The 22,499-nt window shown below is 40.2% G+C and overlaps 1 protein-coding gene across 2 annotated transcripts in view; it reads left to right on the forward strand.

The window, feature by feature from the left end:
• Window positions 1-681: 681 nt before the first annotated feature.
• Window positions 682-22,499, forward strand: part of phldb3 (pleckstrin homology-like domain, family B, member 3) — a 29,440-nt gene continuing 7,622 nt past the window's right edge. Inside the window, exons 1-10 of one of the 2 annotated variants that reach the window (XM_080500782.1) lie at window positions 682-722; window positions 2,347-2,497; window positions 2,662-2,722; window positions 10,956-11,111; window positions 11,282-11,392; window positions 11,837-11,974; window positions 12,848-12,976; window positions 15,483-15,665; window positions 19,181-19,291; window positions 22,370-22,471. In XM_080500782.1, coding sequence (XP_080356908.1) covers window positions 10,962-11,111; window positions 11,282-11,392; window positions 11,837-11,974; window positions 12,848-12,976; window positions 15,483-15,665; window positions 19,181-19,291; window positions 22,370-22,471 — 924 coding nt within the window. In that variant the 5' untranslated portion in view covers window positions 682-722; window positions 2,347-2,497; window positions 2,662-2,722; window positions 10,956-10,961. Of the gene's footprint in view, window positions 723-1,666; window positions 2,498-2,661; window positions 2,723-10,955; window positions 11,112-11,281; window positions 11,393-11,836; window positions 11,975-12,847; window positions 12,977-15,482; window positions 15,666-19,180; window positions 19,292-22,369; window positions 22,472-22,499 lie in introns of those variants that run through there. The other variant, XM_080500783.1, reaches the window with a different exon arrangement.

Raw genomic sequence — 22,499 nt, forward strand, 5'->3', positions numbered from 1 at the left:
AGAAAGTGAATGATGCTACATGGATTTTGGTAGTTTCATTCACTTTGGTAATTCATTTAGCTGGTGTTGGAACTGTTTGAAGCATGTAAGACAGGCTTATAAATAATTTTTTATAGCCAAAGTCCTCTTGTTTAATTTTATTTCACATGTATTTGTCCATTGTCTCATGTTGTTTGTGGAAGTATGCTTGTGTTCAAAAAGGCAGTAGCTGGGAGTCGCTGATTGTAAAAACATTAGGCAATACAAAGTTTGAACAAATGTTTTACTGTGTAAAATATGTGTAGTTTTATTTTATTGACTTGAATTGAATACATTACATTGTTTGCCTCAAATGTATGTGTTGAGGCATATATGTTTTGGACTTTGGGAGGAATGTGCATGCACAGGGAGAACATGCAAACTCCACATGAAAGGTCAAAGCCCATTTGTGTGTAAACCCCATTTAAGTATTGTCTTTTCACTTGTGTAATAATAACATAACCATGACAATACCTATTGTAGACGTTTGCAACTTTTACAATCAAAACAGTCTTTTAATGCCCGATTCTCGCTATAAACACTTGTCTGGAAATAAATTCTATTGATCTGTTAAAATTAAGATCGCACAGAAAAGGGGTTTGCTCACATAGAATTAAACTGGACACATTTCTCTCTAAATCCATGTTTCATTTCCTGGGAGCTCATGGAGTCAGAAACTCAGCAGTAACCAGTTGCAGTGAAAGGTGAGTCCCTCACTGTCACATCTGTCTCATTAGACGTAAGATAAGAGTCACTTTGAAAGATTTTCAACTGTGCAGCAACTTTAAAGAATAATAACAACTTCACTCTCAGGGCAATCTTGGATCAAATGTTTGAGGGTGACAATTCCGCTTCTGACAGCATCACTGAGCAAGGCAGCTTCCCAGCCACTGCACTGCCACCGGACACACACTATTTGGAATTAAATTCAACCATGAGTTGGATGGGTTAAATGTTGACAGATAATTGACTTCAGGAGTTTACAAACTTTATGAACAAGTTCACACAAAATAAAATGTGTCTGGAGCTTCAAAACATGTTTGCCCTTTAAAAAGAGGATAACATCATTCTTAAAGTTGTATATTTGAGATTTACTGTTCAGTACATATAAAAACTATGCTAGGTACCATTTATAAAGTTTAATGACTACAATTTAAAATGATACACATTTTGTTGCATTTGATATGTAATCCCACCAATAATTTTATTTCAGCAGTTTTATTAGCATTTTTTTGTTAATTCAACTATTTTAGCTGTTTCGAGTCATTTAGTATTTCTTCTTGTTTCTTTTTTGATTTCTGAGTGGTTTTAACTATTTGCCACTTTATCTGTATTTTATTTAATAAATTTTTAAGTTATTCTAGTGCCACTTTATCTGTTATTTATTTATTCAATTTTTAAGTTATTTTAGTTTTTAGCCATTCTGATTGATTGAGCTGCTTTTGTTCCTTTCACCATTTTGAATTTTGTTAAGGCAATTTTATTTTTTTCTCTCATGTATTTAATTTGGCTTTTTTTATTTTCTGTTCTTTTGAACTATTTTTTGCTATTTTTTCCTTTTAATTTTTTCCAGTTATTTTTGACCCATTATATTAGTCACTTTTAACCATTTGAGTTGTTTTAACTATTTTAGATATTTGACATTATTTACTTACAGGATAAGAATCCATTTGAGGAAGAAATAAACACAGTATAAAACTATTTATCCAAAGTTTTCTGGAAGTTCCAGAGGGTTTAAGAAGCCACATGTGGCTCCTCCACATCTGGCCTTCGCAGACCCATGCCATTGGGGGTAAGCAATAACAGCCACTTACTTTTTAAAAAGTTTTGTCTCGTCACTTCATCACACGCTTGTGTGTGATTGAGAATGACTGTATCAAAATGTTTAATGTGTGGATGACTGTCAACCTAATTTGGATAAAGCAACTGAAGGACGGACGAGTGTCCACTGAGCAGTAAATTTGCATTGTGGCAGTTCTGGGGCCATTGATTAACAACTTTCTTTTAACTCCCAGGTAAAGTTTATCTGACCATGCTAACTCACTCACGATGACCTTATAAGTTAATTTCCCTTTCAATCCCGGTAATTTCACAATCTTCCCGTGGGAGCCTGCCTGTGGTGTAACTTTTACTTTGACGATGTGCTGCTGGCTGTTTGCCCGCATGACTCCACAAAGAGAAACTCAGTCACTTCCCAGAATAGAAACCCCGTCTGAGTGCGGGAGGCAAAACCAGCCGAGTTGAAGTTTAAACTTTAAGAGGTCACGACACGAGAAAAGGACCGATCATTGGTGAAACTTTTTTTTTTTTTTTTTTTTCCCTGACGAGTCTGAGCCCTCCTGAGTCTGAGCCCTCCTCCGTGCGCCTTCAGCGCGAGGCGAGCTCACCTGTTGATACGGAGCAGCCGCGCTCTGCGAGCTGTCACGTTCCCCACTGGCTGTGAGGGGTTGGCTCTGAATGGAGGCAACAAACACCCGGGGTAAGGACGTCCAAGCGGCTGTCAGCTCCACGACAAGCGACCACAGGAGGCGGCGGAACTTCACGCCGACCTGCAAAGTGAATCTCGCAAAGTGACGTTCCGCAAGTTTTATTATTTGCGCTTTTTTCTCTCTCTCTCTCTCTCCCTCTCTCTCTACCTCAAAGATTCACTCCGACTTCGCCTTCATGTTTTGAAAATCGACGATCGCCTGAGCACGTTTTTCAGGTAAGAGCTGTTTTCATTCGCGATTTCTCAGTTTGAGCCCCGAGTCAGCAGACCTCCACACACAGTCTGTCGCTGTGAGACCAAAACAGTCGGGGGACAAACTGTGCTCTGGGTGAAAAGCAAACTTTCTTTCATGTGGTTGTCCTGCTCCTGCAGGATACACAACCACAGATCACTTTTATTTAACATTTTGACTCAAAACAAAGAGAAGCATTCATACAACTTTCAAACGCGTAATGCATTCATAATGTTTTTTTTATTGGGAACTATGAAGACAAATCAGACATGACACTTTGATTTACATGTACAGTTTCTCTCTCTCTCATATAAACAGAGACCTGCACAGTTTAAATGATTAATGTCTTATTATCTGTGGCAATATACTCTGCAGCTTCATCTGAGATTTGAGTGTCCCTCAACTTTCCGCCCTCAATAACACAAATCTTTCCACTTTTGTTTACAATGACCTTGGGATGTGTCCTGTTGAATCCCTCCATCAGCACTCTCAGAGTAAACAGAGTGGGTGGGAGGGTAAGATTGAGATGACAGACTGGGAGGATTTGCTGTCTGGGGACTTCTGCCTTTGGCCTTTTTTTTATGTCTCAAAAACACAGACATCTTGTTTTGATCACTGGTGGACAAATCTGTGTCTGAGCCCTGTGTGTCCCAGTCTGACTCATTAATGGATCACCCTTCCTTGCATCATGATTTTCACATACTCACTCAGGCGAAAGGAATCTCTGTGAGAGCTGCTCCACCTGCATTCATGCTCCAACTTGGCACATTCAAGCAGGTTGTGTACAGGCAATGTGAACTTATTTCCTCTGTATTTCAAGTCTCATATAGGCCTACAGGATGTCGATTTTCAAGATTGAGAAATTGAGCATTTATTGCCTTTTAGTTGGTATATTGCATATATGCAGGATTACAGCTGTGATCAGGCAGGTATTATTCACATTACAGGTGTTTCAGCTCTACCAGAGTGTTTCTGTCAGCTAATATGATTAATGGCATCAATTTGCAGCACAATAATCAGCAATGTTTTATTGTGTAACCTGTGACTTTCTAAATCTTTTGTCGCTGCTGATTGATGAATCATTTTAGTGTAGAAATTGTCGGACAAAGGTGTGTCATCGTGAGAATTAAAAACAAAAAAACAAAGGGGAAATCTCAAATTGGAGAACAAATGTCTGTCATTTATTTCATTTGATGTGATTTTTCTATTAAATGAGCAAGTGAATGCTTCTTTTAAGTAACCATTCATCTTCTACATTATGAATTATAATATTTATTTTGTTTTCTATTTTCTGACATGTGGCCTGTTTCTTCAGGTGGTTTCCAACATTTTTTGGCTTTCAGTGTTATTGACATAGAGGTTTTGTTATGTTGCGGGCAGTTAAAACATGCCATGAAGTGAATTTGTGATGTTGGCAGCTTCGTAAAATGTACAAAACCTCACTAATTGTTGGTACAGAGACAGACGGACATTCTTTTATCCAAAGATCTCAGTACAGAAAACTATTCAGTGCTAACACGCGGGTGTAAAAAAAAAAAAAAAAAAAAGAAAGAAAAATCCATTAACAATAGTTAGAATTACATTTGAATGATGATTCGGACAGTTTTAAACTATACACAGCTTTAATATTCTTATTTGTTTATTTTACATTCTTTAAAGTGACATTTAAAATGTAATATCATGGTACTTCTTCATAGTGTTAGCACACCATATCAAAGTATTTCACACTGGGCCAGTGCTTATCTCCAGGGTTAGGGTATCTCAGTGTCTTTATTCTTGAAAGGAAACTGATGTTTAATTCTGTAGGACGTTTGCCAGGGCCAAACATAACTATTGAAATTGCTGAGAAATTATGGACTCATAAAGCTTCTATTGTTGTCTGAAAAAATGTCTCAAGCTGATGTGTAGTTTGTCAGCTAATTTTCCACAGGAATGTTGAAAAATGCACATTGAAGCAACACAATCAGCACTCGGATGCAAAGACCAGTGTGACTTGCTGCTGGCACAGGTAGTTATTTACAATGCTAAAGTTGATTCCCTCAATCGTCAGATTATTATTGGTGAGATCTTTTCTTGAGGCAGAGGTTATGTCAGGTAGGACTTGTCACATTTTCTCACAGTGTCACAGAAACGGCTAACTGACAGCCGGGACAACCGACTGTCACCTGCTCCTGGAGCTCAGAAACGCGGTGTGATGACAGCTTCCAAGGTCCACGAGAGCCACATGCAGCAGGTCCAGAGGTCGCTGCAGGGCAAACCACATCGTTGAACGTGTCAAATCACTGCCTGGCCTTCGCCTGATTGTGTCTGACCATGTCAAGTTAGTGAGATTTTACATGTGAGTTGTGATCAAGTTGATGGACGTTATTTCTCAATAATAAGTAAGGGAATTTGTTAGATGTGTAATGCAAAGCCGATGTGAGACGTTCATGGAGACTTGACATAGCTGTGTTATAGCAGTGTGGCAAATTTGCTGAGCTGTCTGTTCTGTCTGTGTCTGTCAAATGACTGAGTCACTCATTAAGTTCAGCTGAGGTCGCATCACTTATTTGGAGGAAGATTCTTTTTTTGAAGCTGATTTCTAAACAAAATGCAGCAACAACAGAGCTGAGATAAACTTCTAATCTGTAGACGGCAACAGAGAGACTTCAGCTCAAGTCTGCTCAGCAACAAGCTCACTGAAACTTCATCATTTGCAACTGTGATACTATTTTCACAACAGTAATCTGTTACTAAATAGTCACTGCCGAAAGTAGTGGACCTACATTCGAGCTTTCCTTTGAAAACACATCATACCAACACTATCTGCAGCACAAAACAAGAAGCAGCAGGGACATGGCAATAGAGAGGTGAAGAGCGGGACTTCTACGTCTTCATTTTGACAGTAAGAACACAACTAAAGCTCTCTGGAACGATTGTGCGTATAAGTTAGTGATGTGATGATCTCATGTCTTCTGTTGACCAGAATGTTTTAAAATTGACGTATTTCTGTTGATTGGAGCCGCAGCCTGCAATTTGTGGCCAATAGAAAGAATGTGTGACTTACTTAGCGTACACAGCCTGTTTTACTCTAATAGATGGGAGACAACGTCGTACAGCACTTTTAAAAACGACATTGTCGAAGCCCGTCTGGTCTCAAGTAGAGTGCAGCTCAGGGTTACTGTGGATGTAAAGCTTGGAAACAGTGGCTGCTTTCACAGCTTTCTAATCGTCTGAGAGGATTTGGGATCAGGAGCCTAACATGACATGTCAGTTACACTCAGTTGTACAGTTTTGGTCTCACTTAACAAGCTTATTTTAAACGTCAGCAACCGCGACAGGGTCTGTTTTTCGTCAGTGGAAGTTTTATTCAATTAGGGAATTTGCTACAGAGTTGCATGGACACATGTGGAAGACCACAAATTGGACTGTGAAAGAGAGAAAGTGTTGATAACTTGAATCTGCAGAGTTTAGAAGAAAAAAAAAAAGAAGCAATGGTTCAGAGTTAATTGTTTCATTTCGTGACAGGAACATTTCTGCTTCAAACCACCAAGTGACCGCACAGGCTGCCTCCTGTCTGCTGTTTACATTTGTAGTTCACAGTAACCCAGAGATTAGTTCCCGCTAAAGCTGGGTCAGCTCACTTTCCATTCGAAACGGTTTAGTGTCTCACGATTCCTGTCACTCATTAACAGAGGAGAAAAGTTTACCGCTGCGGACCTCGCATGTTTATTGCAGTATTTATTCCAACGCTATTAAAAAGTACACTGATGAAACGCATAGAAGCTGTTGTTATAAGCTTTATAGGTGAACGCAGTGTGACGTCAGTGTTGTTTTTCACTACAGTGCGCTGCGCGACTTGACCTGTGAGCCTCGGTGGATTAATTCGGCATTGTATGCGGTGCAGTTGTGCTCACGCGCTCTGCGTGTGACATGTTTTCACCATAGTTCTCCTGCACTGAATGCACAGTGACAGGCTGTAATCAGCGCTCACACCCACACACGGAGCGGGCCATCGTCACCGCTCCTTTGTCCTGAACGTAGCTGCTGGAATATCGCTGTTGTCCCTGTTGACTTTATGGTTTTGTGTACACAATGCTTACCCCCACTTTCCCCTTCAACCCCTCATCAATGAAACGTTCAGGCAGGGGCGTTGGGGTGTACACTATAGCTATACTCTATGTGCAGTTTTTCAGTCAAACTTTACCAAAGTTTAAGTTGGTGTTTTCCACCCAGTAGGGGTAAATAAAAGACAATACATATGAACCCTTTATTAGATAAGTGCTCATACTCGATGTATATAGATTTCACATTTTGTTCAAAATAAGTGTAAGTCAACAAGTGCTTCACATTTAGGCCCCGTTGATATGGTAACGAATAGAGTGTGTCTGCAAAACTTTCTTCATTTTTGTGGACTTTTTTTTTTTTTTTTTACTCTTTCGTTAACATGACACCAGTGTGCAGATCCACTGTATCCGCAAAGTTTTTATACCGGCTCCCAAGATGGAAATAGATTGCTGGAGGCTGAGGATTGCTCTTACTGCACATCTCTCCCCCTTGAACTACAGTAAATAATATCGAAAATAGGACAAACGGCAAAGATCAAGCCTAAAAAAAGTTCTATGTGTTTTGACTTGTTTGAATGGAAAAAAAGCCTATAAAACACAAATTGGGGGGGAAGAGAATTTGTCTCGGTTGATGCATTTGACTGTGATAAACCCTCTTGATGGTGTTATGGGAAAGCTATACATACAGTATATTCATTATAGGACCCAGAAGTGAACGGGATGATGACAAAGGGTTGTGAAGCTTTTACACTAATCCACTATGAACAGTTTAAGATGCATCTCAGTAACACACAAGGGTTTAATTCTGATATTTCATTGATTGCCCAATAGGGTCAAATGTGCACTTTTCTGTTTGTTTTGAACAGTTGTTGGTTTAGTGTTGTACATGTCTGTTCTGGCTTTACAAGCAAAAGATTAAAACAAAACAGAAACCTGCTGACACTGTTCAGTTATCTTAACCTGACTCTGCAGGGAACTGCACACACCCAGGTCTGTTTACATTTCACAGAGATTTCGACTGCGTATAATCTGTGTGACAGTTGCACGTGATCCCTAATTGGGGATCACCTGAAAAGTTGAACAGTGAGTTTGTTTTGAACCCTTTTATGAAGAAATTTGAAGTGATACATTTACCTGAACCTTGGTGTACTTTGATCATTTCTCTCTTGGACGGTTAAAAGCTTTAGAAACTGACTAGAAACTGTGACGCAGTTTGACTAATGAGATTGTGATCCATTACATCCTGTGTCCTCATTAAAAGTTATATAAACTCTGCTGTGGAAGCAGCTGACTGGCCGAGGCCGATCACATCTGGCGATGGGGGGTACAGACAATTTAGACTTCCTTATTCACCTCAAACACCCACTCATGTCATGAACATGCAAACTCTGCATAGAGAGGTTGGACTTTAAGTCAATTTATCACTTTGAGGCAAAAGTGTTAACCAATCCACTACTGACAGAGTGATAACACTTTGCTTATGTCAGGGAATGTCAGATAATATGACATGGGAGGCCATTTTCTTCTTCATGGAGGTCTCGTCCTTAACTCCTGTTCAATATATTCTTTATTAACTGAACATAATATGACTTAAAATTGTAAGTTTTGGATTATTTAAATATCATATCAAATTCTGTCAATTAATTACCTGCTATGATAAAATATACATTTTGATCTTTGTCATTGCCAATTATTACATTTTAATTTATTTGTATCTTCTGTATAGTTCCAAATTAAAAAAATATTGAATGCATCATGATCATTGAAAACATGGATAAATAGTTGCTAAACATTGAGATCGGTGCTGCTGTTATGGTTAGTTTCATTCTGAGGCTTATTGTATGCAAACAATACAAAACTTAGTATAGTTGGTTAGTGGTACCAGTTGTATGTACCAAATAGTTTACAGAAATCCAGTAAGAAATATCTAATTCACGGTGGTTTTCATGCTGGAAATGGACAATTGTATGTCATCCTGTAAAATGTTGTGCTTTTCAATAGTGTTTGCTTACACTTTAAACACCTGACATCTTGAATTTTCCCTTTATTTCTCTCTACGGTCAAATTAGAATTTCTGTGCTTCACTTGGTTGAGGAAAAAAAAGACTACTTTTGCTGCCTCTTCTTGTAGTAAACAATAAACAACACATAGTAAACACATAAACAAACATATGCACATGTGACACTGAACTACGTCTGCCGTTGTTCCTTCTCCATTATCTTATTCTCCAGAGGCGCTCCCCTCCCTGCAATCAAGTCCAATTATTTTGGGCACAAAAGTGTGTTTTGTTCTTTGATCTGGATCTCAGCTTGAACTCCCCTCCACCCTTACATCTGCTGATTCTTTTTTTCTTTTTTCCTATTTTTTCTAAACGAGTACTTGCTTTTTCTTTTCATTGCCACTTTGTTTCTGACTCAGAATTGCATTTTCTCAAGCCTCTATATTGGAGGTGAAGGCACGGACTTTACTCCTGAATGTCTCTCTTATTCTCTCCCGGCCCCTGATAGGGTATCTGACTGGACTTTAACTGAAGGTCAAACAGTTGCACTGTTTGTTTGGATGAAGTTGTGAGTCATTGAACAGCTCCACTCTGCCTTGTTTATCTGAGAGTTTGAGAGTTTTTAATAAACAGCTAGTTAACAGATAGTTAAAGAGAACAACTGATCTAGTGGTCCAGCAATGGGTACCAATACTGCACACTGACGCCTTATGGAATCTACTGGTGTCAACCTTGACCTTTCACTATATTAGGTCACAAAGTTCAAATAACCTTTTAAAAACGTTTCCACCTCAGTTCAATTATTTCATGTAAAAAAAAGGTACATTTACAAGTAGGAATATTTAAGCATCGCTTTATACCGCGCAGTGGTTTAGTGATTAACTCTCATGGGGGGGGGGGTTGTTTGTTTGGAGGTTTACGCTGGTTTCATCTCATCTTCATCAAAAAACGTGGGCTTGAGGTCCCTGCATTCACCCAAAATAAGCCATAATTGGCTTGGGGCTTCCAGCATCATGTAAAGTAGCAAACAGGATGGATGGATCAAACTGAGCCTCTTAGTTACATATTAAAAAGTAACATTCGAGTTTATAAATAGATGCAAATGTCCCAGTAGTCACTGCCCTTGGTAGATGGATACAACCGTCTAGAAAATGGATTGATGGATGTGCTTTATCTTCAGACAAATCTGTGAAGCTGTAATTTGCTGATTCACACCGTTGGAAACATGATCTTCACCCCCCCTGCTCTTCTGTATTCTTGTCCTCGATCTCTCCCACGTCTGTGTCACTCTGGATGTCAGTGAACCAGTCGTTGTTTGTCAGCCCTCACTTATTCATATCGCAGCTGTATATTTATCTCAGTACTTCTACTCGGCCAGCATTCTCTGCAACCTAATAAGGTCTGGATTGGAGTGAAGAGGATGAGGGCACAGAGCACGGGCAGCCACGGTGGGAAATGGCTGGACAATAGGAATCAGAAGTATTTTCCCACAAATTGGTCTTGGTCTGTGCACACACATTCTTGTCTCTGCTAACCTGCTGGTTTTTATGTTGGGAGGCCACCCAGATGAAGGTGAAAGGGCAACATGGAACAAAGAGAGCATAACAAGTAAATGCGCCTAAATGTTAAGAGGCACTTTGATGTTGAAAGTTGTAAACATTATACATAATGCTCTCTGTTTGGGTAAATCCTCATGAATGCCATTGACACAACTAAAGGAGACAGTACTTCAAAGTCCGTTCTGATCTCGTCCCTTTAATATAACGTGTAGCTATTGATGCACATCAAAGCGGGCAACAGAATAGAAAGTTGTTCATCACCCAGAGAGCCCTTTACTGCGAGAGACACCCTGAGTTTTAACCACAAACCACGAGCCACCTTCCTGAAATCTCTCCCCTCTTTAGTGCTTCCTCTTCAAAGCCAATTCGTTTTCTATTCTCTCTCACAGGCTCATTTTCTGGAAGCCAGAGGGGATTTCTGTGTTTTTAAAGTGCTTGTGCTGTATTACTCAACTGTGATATCCCCCGAATGAACAGTCACCTGATCCCTCATACGCTTTCATCTGCGCAGGAGATTAGATTACTGCAATATTCACTGAAGTCAGCTGGGCCCCCCCCCCCCCCCCACCTGTAGCTCCGTGCTCATGTTCACTGCCTTCTCCGTTTGGAACAGGTAGAAATGCCGGGACACAACATGGAGAACTCCAGAAGCCAGTGGGAGCAGGGTCTGCAGCCACCGTGGATCACCAGAGTGGTCAGAGATAAGAGTCCCGCCTCCTCCTCAGGGGCTGAGTCCGATACGGAGAGCAGCAGCACAGAGAGCGAGAGGGTGAGTGAGATGAAGCAGATAATGGCGATTTAGCAATTTGTCAAACTTTTTCGCAAGTCGGCTTCTTTGAATTGCATCAAAAATAAAACATTTATAGACCAAACTATTTCCAGATTCAGAGATTCTTTGCCTTTTTTTCTTTTTCTTTTTCTTTTTTTTTTTAATTGCAGTCCTGCATTAAAAAGCTAGACGGTGGCTCACGGAGGGTTTTACCATCACCCTCCTTGCTCCAACAGCGAATCATAGAGATCGACCAACAAAAAGAAGAACTAAAGATTGAGGTGAGCTTGGGAAATGTTTGTGGTCCAGTCATGGATGGGCAGTAAAAAAAAACCCCAAAGAAATAAAAACTATTGCTTTCACACATTAAATATAGAGAAAGAACGGCGTGGATTCACACAAACAGCCCACACAATACTTAATAAAGAAGAGCTGAAAGCAAACATTGCATTCAGGAAAGTCCATTTTCGAATGCAAGTTTTGTTATTTTCAATCTTTGTTGTTGCAAAATTGCAAAACATTTGCAGGTTTAGTAAACGATAGGCCCGAGACAGTTTGTCCATTAAAAGCTTAAATTTGACTTGGATTTGGTTTTTCTGAACTCTGCACATCTATACCAACGCCCCGTTTCCAAACACCAACATAATGACAGTAAATGCATATTTGTAAGTTGCTCAGGGTCTGGTGGGTGTGATTCAGCTCGGCGGTGTCTCCTGTCCTCTCAGTTGCAGCTGGAGATCGCCCTGCTGCAGGGAGAGCTGCACACAGAGAAGAACCAGCTGCGCAGACACACACAGAAGCTCCAGTCTCTGCAGGAGGAGGCCAAACAAAGAGACAAGGACAAGCACACCGACAGACAAAAGGTAAAATACAAGGTTATAAATGTATGCAGCACGTCAACCCTTCATCAGACAAGTAATTATATCTTCTAACTTCTGTGTTTGTTTCTTCTTTCTTCCAAATTACTATTGTAAATGTCATTGAAGACGTGATGAAGTAGCTTAGTTCACTGTGTGTTAGCTGCTGCTGTCATGTTTAGTTCTTTTAGCTTTGGTAAAGCATGACTTCCTTATGGTTGGTGCACTCAACTTGATGCCTTGAAAATAAAATGCATTAAGCAATTGTCTCTTTTCAGACATACACTCAATACTTGTTGGACATGGTATTTAGGGTTATTTTTTGCAAGTAATATGTTATATAGTTGAAGAGTGTTATTCAATTTTGTGTAACCAATCTTTTCCAGAAATCCAGTAATAAATGTCCAATTTTGGGGAATTTGTGTTGCTGGATAGGTTGAATTTCATGTCATCTCATTCACTTAAGTGATTTTGAGTGGATTTCATTCCGTAAAACTTCTCCAAAATAGTCTTTATTTACACTTAAATTGCAGTCTAGGGTTGAAATATTCCATTTCTCAGATATTTAAGATTAACCTGCTGTGTAAGATTGAAATAGTGTAGTTTAGGAATCAGTCACACAAAAAAAGTTACAAGGGATTAAATCCAGTATAAAGGATTTCACACAAGCTTTGGCTCATTCATGGTCCACTAACGTCGACACAAGATCATGTCGAAAGATAATTCAGCTACCATGATGTGGTTGTATACACAGTTGCTTTAAAGATAAATGTCTTTGTGCTTCACTGTGAGCTGAGTTGGGGAATTGATTCTATGCTATTTGTTTCTGAGGTTTGAAATAGTTTTGCTTCTCTCTTAACGTTGTGTCTGTTGCTGTAGGAGCGAGAGAAGCTGGAGCAGGAGAGACGCAGGGTGGAGGAGCTGAAGAAGAACTATGAAGAAAAACAGAAGCTGATCCCTACTCAGCCCGAGAGTCAGAAAGAGCAGCTGACGGCACAGCTGCAACTGGTAAGTTGATTTGTTTCTGTGGTTATAGTTGTAGTTCTATAACCTTCTTTCATAAATATAACCCCTAAACCTATTATGATTTCCAGAAAACTCTGAACAACCTGAAAACTTCCAGCAACCTCATGACTTAGACAGCAGTATGACCGTCCCATCACAAACAGAATTCATTAACGTGTCACACGAGCTTCTCAGCACCACGAAAACACAGCGAATAACTGCCAGATATTGAAAGTGGAACTTGTTTTATGATGACAATTTTTCTGCCATGAATTCAACACTGATAAGAGGGTTCAATTAGTATAACATAAAGACAGCCCAGCTCCTCAGTGTGGCTGCACACAGGCAAATGATTCCAATGAGCCCCGTTGTATTATCCAAATGTAGTAACCTTCACACGCATGATTAATTAGACCCTGAAAATCAACCTCCCATATCTTATAACTCTTTTTCTCCATTATCTTTATAACCTCGGCTAATAAAGAGGATAACAGTGGTGTGTGGGTGGCTCCTTCTTGACTACAGCTTTTCTAGAGGAAACCTAAAGCTTCTGGTGATTCTCGACATGTTGTTTTGACAGAAGACGGAGTGTCCCAGATACCAAACGTGTTGACATCAGTGCTAACTCTTCACCACGATGTTGTTTTGCACAATGTGGGATTGTTCCATACCTGTCCAACCTGATGTGTCCGTCCGTCAGTAGTTAACACGCCCACACCGAACACGGGTTGTTTTAGTGAATGTGACAGAACAGGACTCCAGACCCTCTGCCCTAAATGCAGGGCTTTGACAGCAAGTTCAGGTGCACACCGGCAACAGGTTGTTATCCTCTGTTGCAACGCGTTCGGTTTATTTGGAAAGAGCTTTTAGAAACTGGTTTAGCATATGTTGCTTCACAGGATGAAATGGACGCATGCCCACAAACAGAAGCTGTGCAGGAATGAGAGAGCAAGTGTTGCTGCTATGAGTCCTATTGCATTTCAGCAGTCATCTGCTCTTGAACTTTTCAATGTTGAGTTTTAGCAACATTGTGCAAAGAATATATAATTTTCTCAGTGTTATTAAGACCATTTTATTGGATACTCAAACATTAACATTAGTTTTCATACTAATAAAAGTGCCACTTAATATGAGATCAGGTTTCTGAAAAAAATAATAATGGAGAACCTCATTTATTCTGTATTGTACATGTTGAAGGAACACGTGTATGTTAGCTAGTATTAATATGCAGTACATGGTATTAATTGGCTGTCATTTATTTATATAAAATTTTCAGAATGCCCTCAACTCTGATTGTCTTTCTATTTGAGTAATTACAAGTAGTTAAAACCTTTCTCAAGTATACCTGTCCCATTTTACCAAGGCTTCAGAAAAACCTCAAAGAATTATTTTTTTGGAGAGAATTCCTTCTGTACGAGCTTGAATAATAGTGGCAGGAGTAATGCAGTTTTTCTTGATTTAAGCTGCAGTTAAACATCTTTATGACCCCATTTTGGGCCTCACTGTGGTGTCATGCACTAATGTAAGAGCTCTGCTTCACTCTGGTTTGACTGTGTTTTTCCTGTGCAGTTTCCATATTCAAATTAAATAGAATACATTATTAATTCCAGAGGTAAATTCTTTACAGCTTTGAGCAACACAGAGGAGAAATTAGCAATACATAGAATAGAATAATAAATAAGTATAACATTTAAATGTATATAATAATTACAGTACATATATACATTCTAAAAACCTGAGAGTAAATATATGTGCGCACAAAGAGGGGCTTGACAGTGGGGAATAAACTTTCTGTGTGCACAGGTTTTCTCCTACAGAACAAAAACATGGTTTTGTAGTGAATGTGATTGTTACTCTGTTCTTTGCCCTGCATCAAAATAGTGACACACAGAAGACAAATAAACAACTGGAGGAGCCTATTTTCTACAAAAACTGGATTCAATCATAATCTAACAAAAAATGCTTTAATCAATTTCACATTTGTATTGTATCATTTATTGTGTCCATCCAGCAGTCAAAAACTCATTAAACAGTGTCATTAATTGATTTATGGAGTGATCATTTCACTGGGATTGTGGCTACCTTCTTGATCTTTTTGGGAAAATTACCCATCCTATTCTCAACTTTTGAACCACACATACCGGGACATACAGGGATGTACTGTAGGATCTTGCTCAACGGTCCATGGTGTTTTTGACTTGTTTGGATAATACAATGGGCTTTATTTTTCCCCTCTTGAATCTCTTTCCAGTCCAGGGATTCAAACCGACAGGTACTAGCTCCCATCTTTAATATATAGACATCACTGCCTAAAAGGATCTTATCATTTATTGTGGAAAAAGCATTCAGAGGTTGAGTCTTTGACAACTCCGAATAGACAGAATTTGTTGTTGATAATGGTCAACAGTTTCCCTACATCTAATTCAGCTCCGAGTGGAACTGTGAAATTATAAGAGGGCATTTTGGATAAAGAAAGTACAGGAAAGTCATGTGTTTTTCTGTGTTGCAGGAGAAAGAGGCGATGGAAGCAGCGGTCCGGGCCTTCGACGACTGGGAGTTTCGTGTTCTGGAGCAAGAGAGCGGCGTCGACGAGGAGCAGGAAAGCAAGATGGACAAAGAGAAGGAAGCAGCGAGTCGAGCTGAGCTGGAGAAGGAAACCTTATGTCAGCAGCACGCAGTGAACACTGCACAGGTAAATAAGCGTGACTTTTCCTTCCAAAGAAGTTCCCAGCTGCTCTCCGACAGGCTTTACAGGCCTGTAGCTTATCGGCGTGTCATGTGCTTGGTGTCAGTGTTTACTCTCGCATAAATTCTCTTTCAGTGCAGACATGTGACGTCAGTCAGCAGGTGGATAACACAACAGGGGCTCTCAGCTCTCATGAATACAATTGTGTTACGCACATTTATTCTCTTAGCTTCATTGGCTGCACATACATCAATCAATCAATCAATCTTTATTTCTATAGCACTTTTTATACATTAAGCAACACAAAGTGCTTCCACAAAAATTTAAAACAGTGCAAAGATAAAATAGATGAATAAAAAGCAGGTGAACACACACGCACACATGCAGACACACACCATAGGTGAAGACATGCCTAGTGATATGGAGACATGGCAGGACACTGAGGACTAAGGTGAGGAAAGGGACATATTTGGGCCATCCACACTGGGGGCGGCACAACCTCCGACCACAGGGGGCGCCGCCCCACAGATCCCCCCCCAACCGGGCAGACAAGCCAATCCCACCGCATACGCGGGGGACCTGCCAGGTGCCCGGGCAGGGAAACCCATGGGACGGCTCCACCAGTGGCAAAAACCGGCCACCACCAGTGTAGTGACCCCCAGAGGAACCACTGGAGATAAAAAAGAAAATTTGATAATTATCTGAAATAAATAAATAAATAAATAGAAGTAGATAAATACATTGATCAAATACATAACTATATACACACATACATGTATAAAATCAGTTAAAAGCCTGATTAAAAAGGTGAGTTATTAACCCTTTTTTAAAAACCTCAATGGACTCTGCAGCCCTGAGGTTCCCCGGCAGGCTGTTCCACAAACGGGGGCCATAGGAGCTGAACGCAGCCTCCCCGTGAGTCTTGGTCCTCGTTTGAGGGACAATTAAAAGGCCGGTGCCGGAGGACCTCAGGGCCCGCGAGGGTTGATATGATCAAAGTAGTTCGGATAAATAAGAGGGTGCAAAACCATTAAGACACTTAAAAACTAGTAAAATAACCTTAAAATCGATCCTGAAGCGAACGGGGAGCCAATGCAGCATTTTTAAAATAGGCGTGATGTGGGCCCGCCCTCTGGTCCTCGTCAGCACTCGTGCGGCAGAGTTTTGTAGGAGTTGTAGTGGTGCTAAAGTTTTCTTGGGGAGACCAGAGAGCAGGGCGTTACAATAGTCAATTCGACAAGAGATAAAAGCATGCATTAGCACCTCCGCGTAAAACATAACACGTTTTACACTTTAAACCATCACCACTTTGGTTTTCTGACTCCGAAGCTGTTTTTCTTTTTGTGGCTTGTTTGTCGGACTAGAATGCCTTATTGCCATTGACTGACGAGGTGCTACATTAAATGATTTTCCATGATGCTGACCTACACCGTCACAAACCTCTTCTTTTCCCGCTCAAATGGCGACACATGCATGAACACTGAGCTGCGTACAATCACCCTGATTGTGTCACATGACCCTGTAGGCTAAGCTCATTCTCATCAGAGAGAAAATTAAAGCAGAGGAGGAGAAACGAGAAGTGGAGAAGAAAGTCATTGTCGTGTGCTTTAACCGCATCATGTAGCCTTTTCCATTTGCTTTATTAGTGCAGTTAAATAAGCAGTAGCAAGAAATTGTGCGTGGGGAAGCGAAGGCTTATCTCATGGGTAAACACACTGTACTTCAAACAAGTGGTTGCAAGCGTGAGCTTGCTTGGATGCAACATAACAGGCATTCTGAATGCACAGAAACCAAAACAGGCTCCCAACCGTTAAAACTAAGATAATGATTGTCATGTCCAAATGACACCTAAACTGTGAGCCACAAAAACCTCACAGATCACTGCTCCCATTGTAATTTGAAGAAGATTGGAACATGCCAGTACTTGTATAGTACTTAATTGTTAGTATTACCACTGAGCGGTGGAAACTGTTAAAAACGTTGGCATCTATTGTGTCCTTCGTGATTCATCGAGTTCAGCTTTTTGACTTCCAACTCGGTTGCTGAATTGCATCCATCCATCTTCTGTTTCAATTTGTCCAACGCTGGAGACAATTCCAGCAGACGATGAGTGAAGACAGATTGCTAGTCCATCACAGAGAAACACGACAAGAAGGAGAATTACAAACACTCCCATTTACAGGCAACATCCAGTCAACCATTAACTTTACTTCTTCTTGGACTATGAGAGGAGAAAACCCACCCACACACAGGTAGCACATGCAAATTAAGCCCATGACCAGACTGGAAAGTCTGCGTCGAGTGCTGACCTCAAGCACACTGTGCAGAAATTATAAAAACACTTATTCTAATAAATGTCTGATTTACCTTCAAATAGTGAGACTGGGTAAGATGACATCATTCTGAAATATTAAAGAAGCTTAATAAAATCTGCTGAGAAGGTGAAGGAAATACACTGTAATTTAGGCTTTATTGACAAACTTTTACAGTCAGTTTGTTGCATCATGTGTCCAAAGGTCAGTGAAGACTCTTATCTAATGCATGTTAGTCAGTGGTTTTCTAAGGGCTGTGGCTGGTTTAACCTGGGAGGCACCAGAGAGCTTTAGGATAAGTCGGGGGGAAAAAAAAGCTGGGAGGTTGGGATTGTTTTTCCGGTTAAACTTTGGAGAAGTAATGATGTACTAAATTTTTATTAAAACACATTTTTGTAACTGAATCCAGTTTTTAACTGAATTTATTGCAAGTGCATAGTAGATAAACATCTTATTCTAAAAAAGTAAACGGTATCAGATTAAATCTTAGACAAATATTTCAAATGAAAACCGTCTGACTGGCGCGAGACATGTTATGCCTTGAAATGCCTTTTACGTTATGCCTTTTACAACAACAGTATCATGATGGCCTTATACAACAACAATATCATGATAGTACCGTATTTACACAAATTAAAAAATCACTCCTGAGCATGAGAGCCTTTGGGGCAAAATGCGGCTCAAGCTTTGGCGGAGCGGTTCCTACGTTACGTTTTTGCAGACAAATGTAAAAACAATGTTGAAGTGTCTCTCAGTTAGGCTGAGTATGTCGGAGGAGGAGTCCAGAGTAAGCGATGAACACTGGAATTGTGTGAGAGAGATGCTGACTGACTCGGCTCATCTATTGGCCTCCCTCTTGTGTCCATATCTTTGTGTCTCAGGCTGTCACAGTGGTCCTCTTCAGGATTTCCTATTGTATCTTTGGGTTACACTTCAAGCCATGCCCTGTTGTCACGTGTTTCTCATTAACATTGCAAAATAAAAAGGCTATATTTGCATTGTGCCCCGCCTAAAGGGACAATCTCGGCTTTGCATCTGGGACTTTTACTCCACGTTTTTTCTCAGCATAATGAAATAATTGGGTGAACGCTGGCCGGGGGGGGGGGGGGGGGGGGGATGAATCCACTACAGCACATGACATTTCTTTTGAGGAAGAAGAGAAACCATATGGCTGTCCGCTCTGATGGGAATCCCTCTGTGAATTTTCAGGGGCGAGTCCAGCAGTTGGAGAGGCAGCTGAAAGAGATGGAGAGGGAGAAGGAGAGGGAGCTGAACTGCTTAAGGAAAGAGAAGAGGGAACTCATCCACACAAACCAAACGGTATGACACGTTCATGGTACTTTGGATTATGCGCATTACTTCAAAACATTTTGTTTAATCTTGTATCATATTTTTCTGGTTGTCATGATGAAAAAACCTACTCAAAACATTAGCAGTTTCATATTGTTCAGATCGGATAGATGTGTAAATTTACCTTATTGCCACTTTTGCGGCATGCAGGGTAATTTATGGAAATTCTTTCAGTTTAGTAAATGACTCCTCGTTATAACATAAGCGTATCAAACTTTGCTCTTTTGAGACATCTACCTATAGAATAAAAGCTTCTACTGTCTCTTGCATGACTATGAGCTGCTATGTTGTGTGATGTGGGTGTTATGACCTCGGTTACTGGTTTTACCTCCTGAGGGATTCTGCTTGAACTATTGTTTTGGTGCATCTTTTGGAGTCATGTTGATCATCGCATCGTTATTCAACTTGCAGCTGTTGCTCGTAGCAGCGCTCGCATTGTGACCATTACGCCAGTCATCCAACCTGCCTCACTCCAGGTCCTGAGACTAAAGAATTTAATGTATGGTCAACGATGTCTTCACAACTACTGTCAGACAAAGACACGGTTGATGTAATAAAAAAGGTCTATTTGTTTTAATACAAATAAGCATATTTGGCAAAAATTCACAGTAATGTACACTTTACACAATTTATGCTAAAGCATGTTCTTACTCCCTTTTTTAGGGTCAAAACAATAAGTTATTGTAACTTGCATGATTAGTAGCCCAAGGATTAAGGTCGAGATTTTGTCCGATGTGCCATCACAGACCTTTGATAAACATCTGGAAAATGATTTTATTATAAGTTGCAGGCTTTTTACTGCGGGCATGTTTTTACCAAGTCGCCCTCAAAATATGGACTGATATTAATGTGTCTTGTCTTAAAAACAAAAAGTGGACAGTTTTTACGGTTGCATCTTGCTGCTATCAGGTTTTACTATTAGTTTGAGGTCTTGTCATTGGAATATGTTTATCATTTGACAAAGAATAAAGGTGATTTGGTAATCAATAATTATGTTGTTCAGCATTTACATATGCAAAAATACTTGTAACCTGTTATTAGTGATACATTTATTTTGACACACGATATTGATCCTGTATGTAAGAAAACCCACCAGTACTTCTGTTCCTCTGAAGTGCAACAAATTCATTGCTGACAGAACCTTTCACCTATTCTCTCATGCATTTTCACAGGCTGTGGTACTGTGGTAAGAATCAAAACCACAAGACAAATAAAGCTTTCAATTATTTAAGTGTTAGTCCTCAAATCAATTTCTATTCAAGAAAATGTGCTCATCTTTTTCAAAACACTTTCAAAACTAACTCTCTCTCTCTCACTCACTCACTCACTCACTCACTCACTCACTCACTCACTCACTCACTGACTCACTGTCTCAGGTCACAACACACTGTGTTGTGACCTGAAAGGGTTGGGAAGTGTCACAATGGCAGTGGACGGCGCATGTGACTGCTGCATTTATAGTTTATTCCATCGATTACACATTATTTTAATGTACTGTAACGGATTGCAGTTGCATTTTCTTTGTATCCTAATTACGTAAGGCCGTTACAAGTAATCCGTTACTACCCAACCTTGCCCATGAATCATCATACTCGGGATGTTTTAGTTTCAAGGATACTGGTTTGTTTACTTTCAGATAATCTTGTGCTTGATGCGCTTAACCTTTTTTTTTTTTTTTTAACTGCACACTTATCTACACCATTTACATTAAAATCACTTGAGAAATATAGATAAATTTGTAATTAAATAGTATGATATACATAAAATTACATCTACAATGTAACCATGCCACTGATCGCGATTGTTTTTTCTTTTTTTCTTTGCTCCATTATTAGTAGTAGTCAATAACGGAGATGCCTGTGACCACTAATCCTTGTGAATCTAATAGTGCATTTTACTTTCCTTTTGCCTCGATTTAATGTCACACAGCATTCATGGTCTATTCTTTGGCTGCAGATTTGAGGAACTGACTACTCTCTTCATGTGTTTTCTGTGTATATTTTCAATACATTCTGTTCTAAAGTATGCATTTTACCCGGTCCCTAATTAAACCATGCTGCAGCTTCAGCCAGTGATTTGTCTTTGATGGGAATGTCTTTGACAACGCCGGCTAAAATGAGCCAGCGAGAAGATCTGATCAAGGAAAGAGTAAATCGGATATGGAAAGGGAGGGAGGGAGAGAGCTGGAGGGAGGAGTAAACAGTGTGAGCGAGGGTGCCGCAGCTGTTAATGCCTGAGTGTGTGTGGGTGAGTGTGAGAGACAGAGCTGGGAGAGGCTTCACATCCTTGCAGTGAGCGGTGAGCTGAAAAAATTTACTTATGTAGAGCTGTGTGACTTGTAAATGTTTTGGCTTTATATTTACTCCAGTACTCTTATGAATCAGACAATAGAAACAGCTCGGGGGGGAGGAAACGCGAGTTGTAGTATGAAAGACAATGTCAGGCAAAATGGCCAACTGTGGACTACTGTAACATGACTGTGAGTAAAATGTGATTTAATTCTGACAGATGTGTATTGAACTGGTGGATAGAGACGGTCTTGCCTTCAGGCAAATCGACTCTATCGTAGCGAGCGTGTTAAAAATGAATCTGATTAGACCACACTGTAACAAAAAATTAAAAAGGGGAAGCATCTCATCAGATTTTATGCTTTGAAATATTAGAGAGAACAATAACTAAGAGTCAGCAACTGTTGTGTAAAAGCTTTGAAACATCCACATGTCTCCTGTCAGCATGTGATAGTGGTAGAGGAGGTAGGCGAGGGTTAAACGGCGGGCTGCATGCGCTGGCTGAATTGCTCATGTGTTGGTGAGTCAAACTTGGAGGGAGGGGAAGAGGGGAAGATAATGAGACTGTGATAAGTTTTAAACTCATCACAATCCTTCCCTGTGTTTTTCATTCACGGCTCAATGTGGTATTTCTGAGCTCCACGACTTTTTGCTCGCTGTTTCTACTGATTCCCACCGTCGGCGGAAATTACGGCCTGTGTTCGTTAACTCGTTTTCTTTTAAAGCTCTGGATTTTTACAAGTTGAATCTGGTCCTACAGGTTCTCAAAGACAAGAAGCCGCTCACTGATTGGTCGAACATCACCAGCTCAGCTCCTTGCATGATGTCACTCTCCCCTCTGACTGTCCACAAACCTCCTCAGGTCAGTACATACACCACCTGTTTAGAAT

This window comes from Blennius ocellaris (genome assembly GCF_963422515.1).
Source record: "Blennius ocellaris genome assembly, chromosome: 8".
NCBI classification, from domain to species: Eukaryota; Metazoa; Chordata; class Actinopteri; order Blenniiformes; family Blenniidae; genus Blennius; species Blennius ocellaris.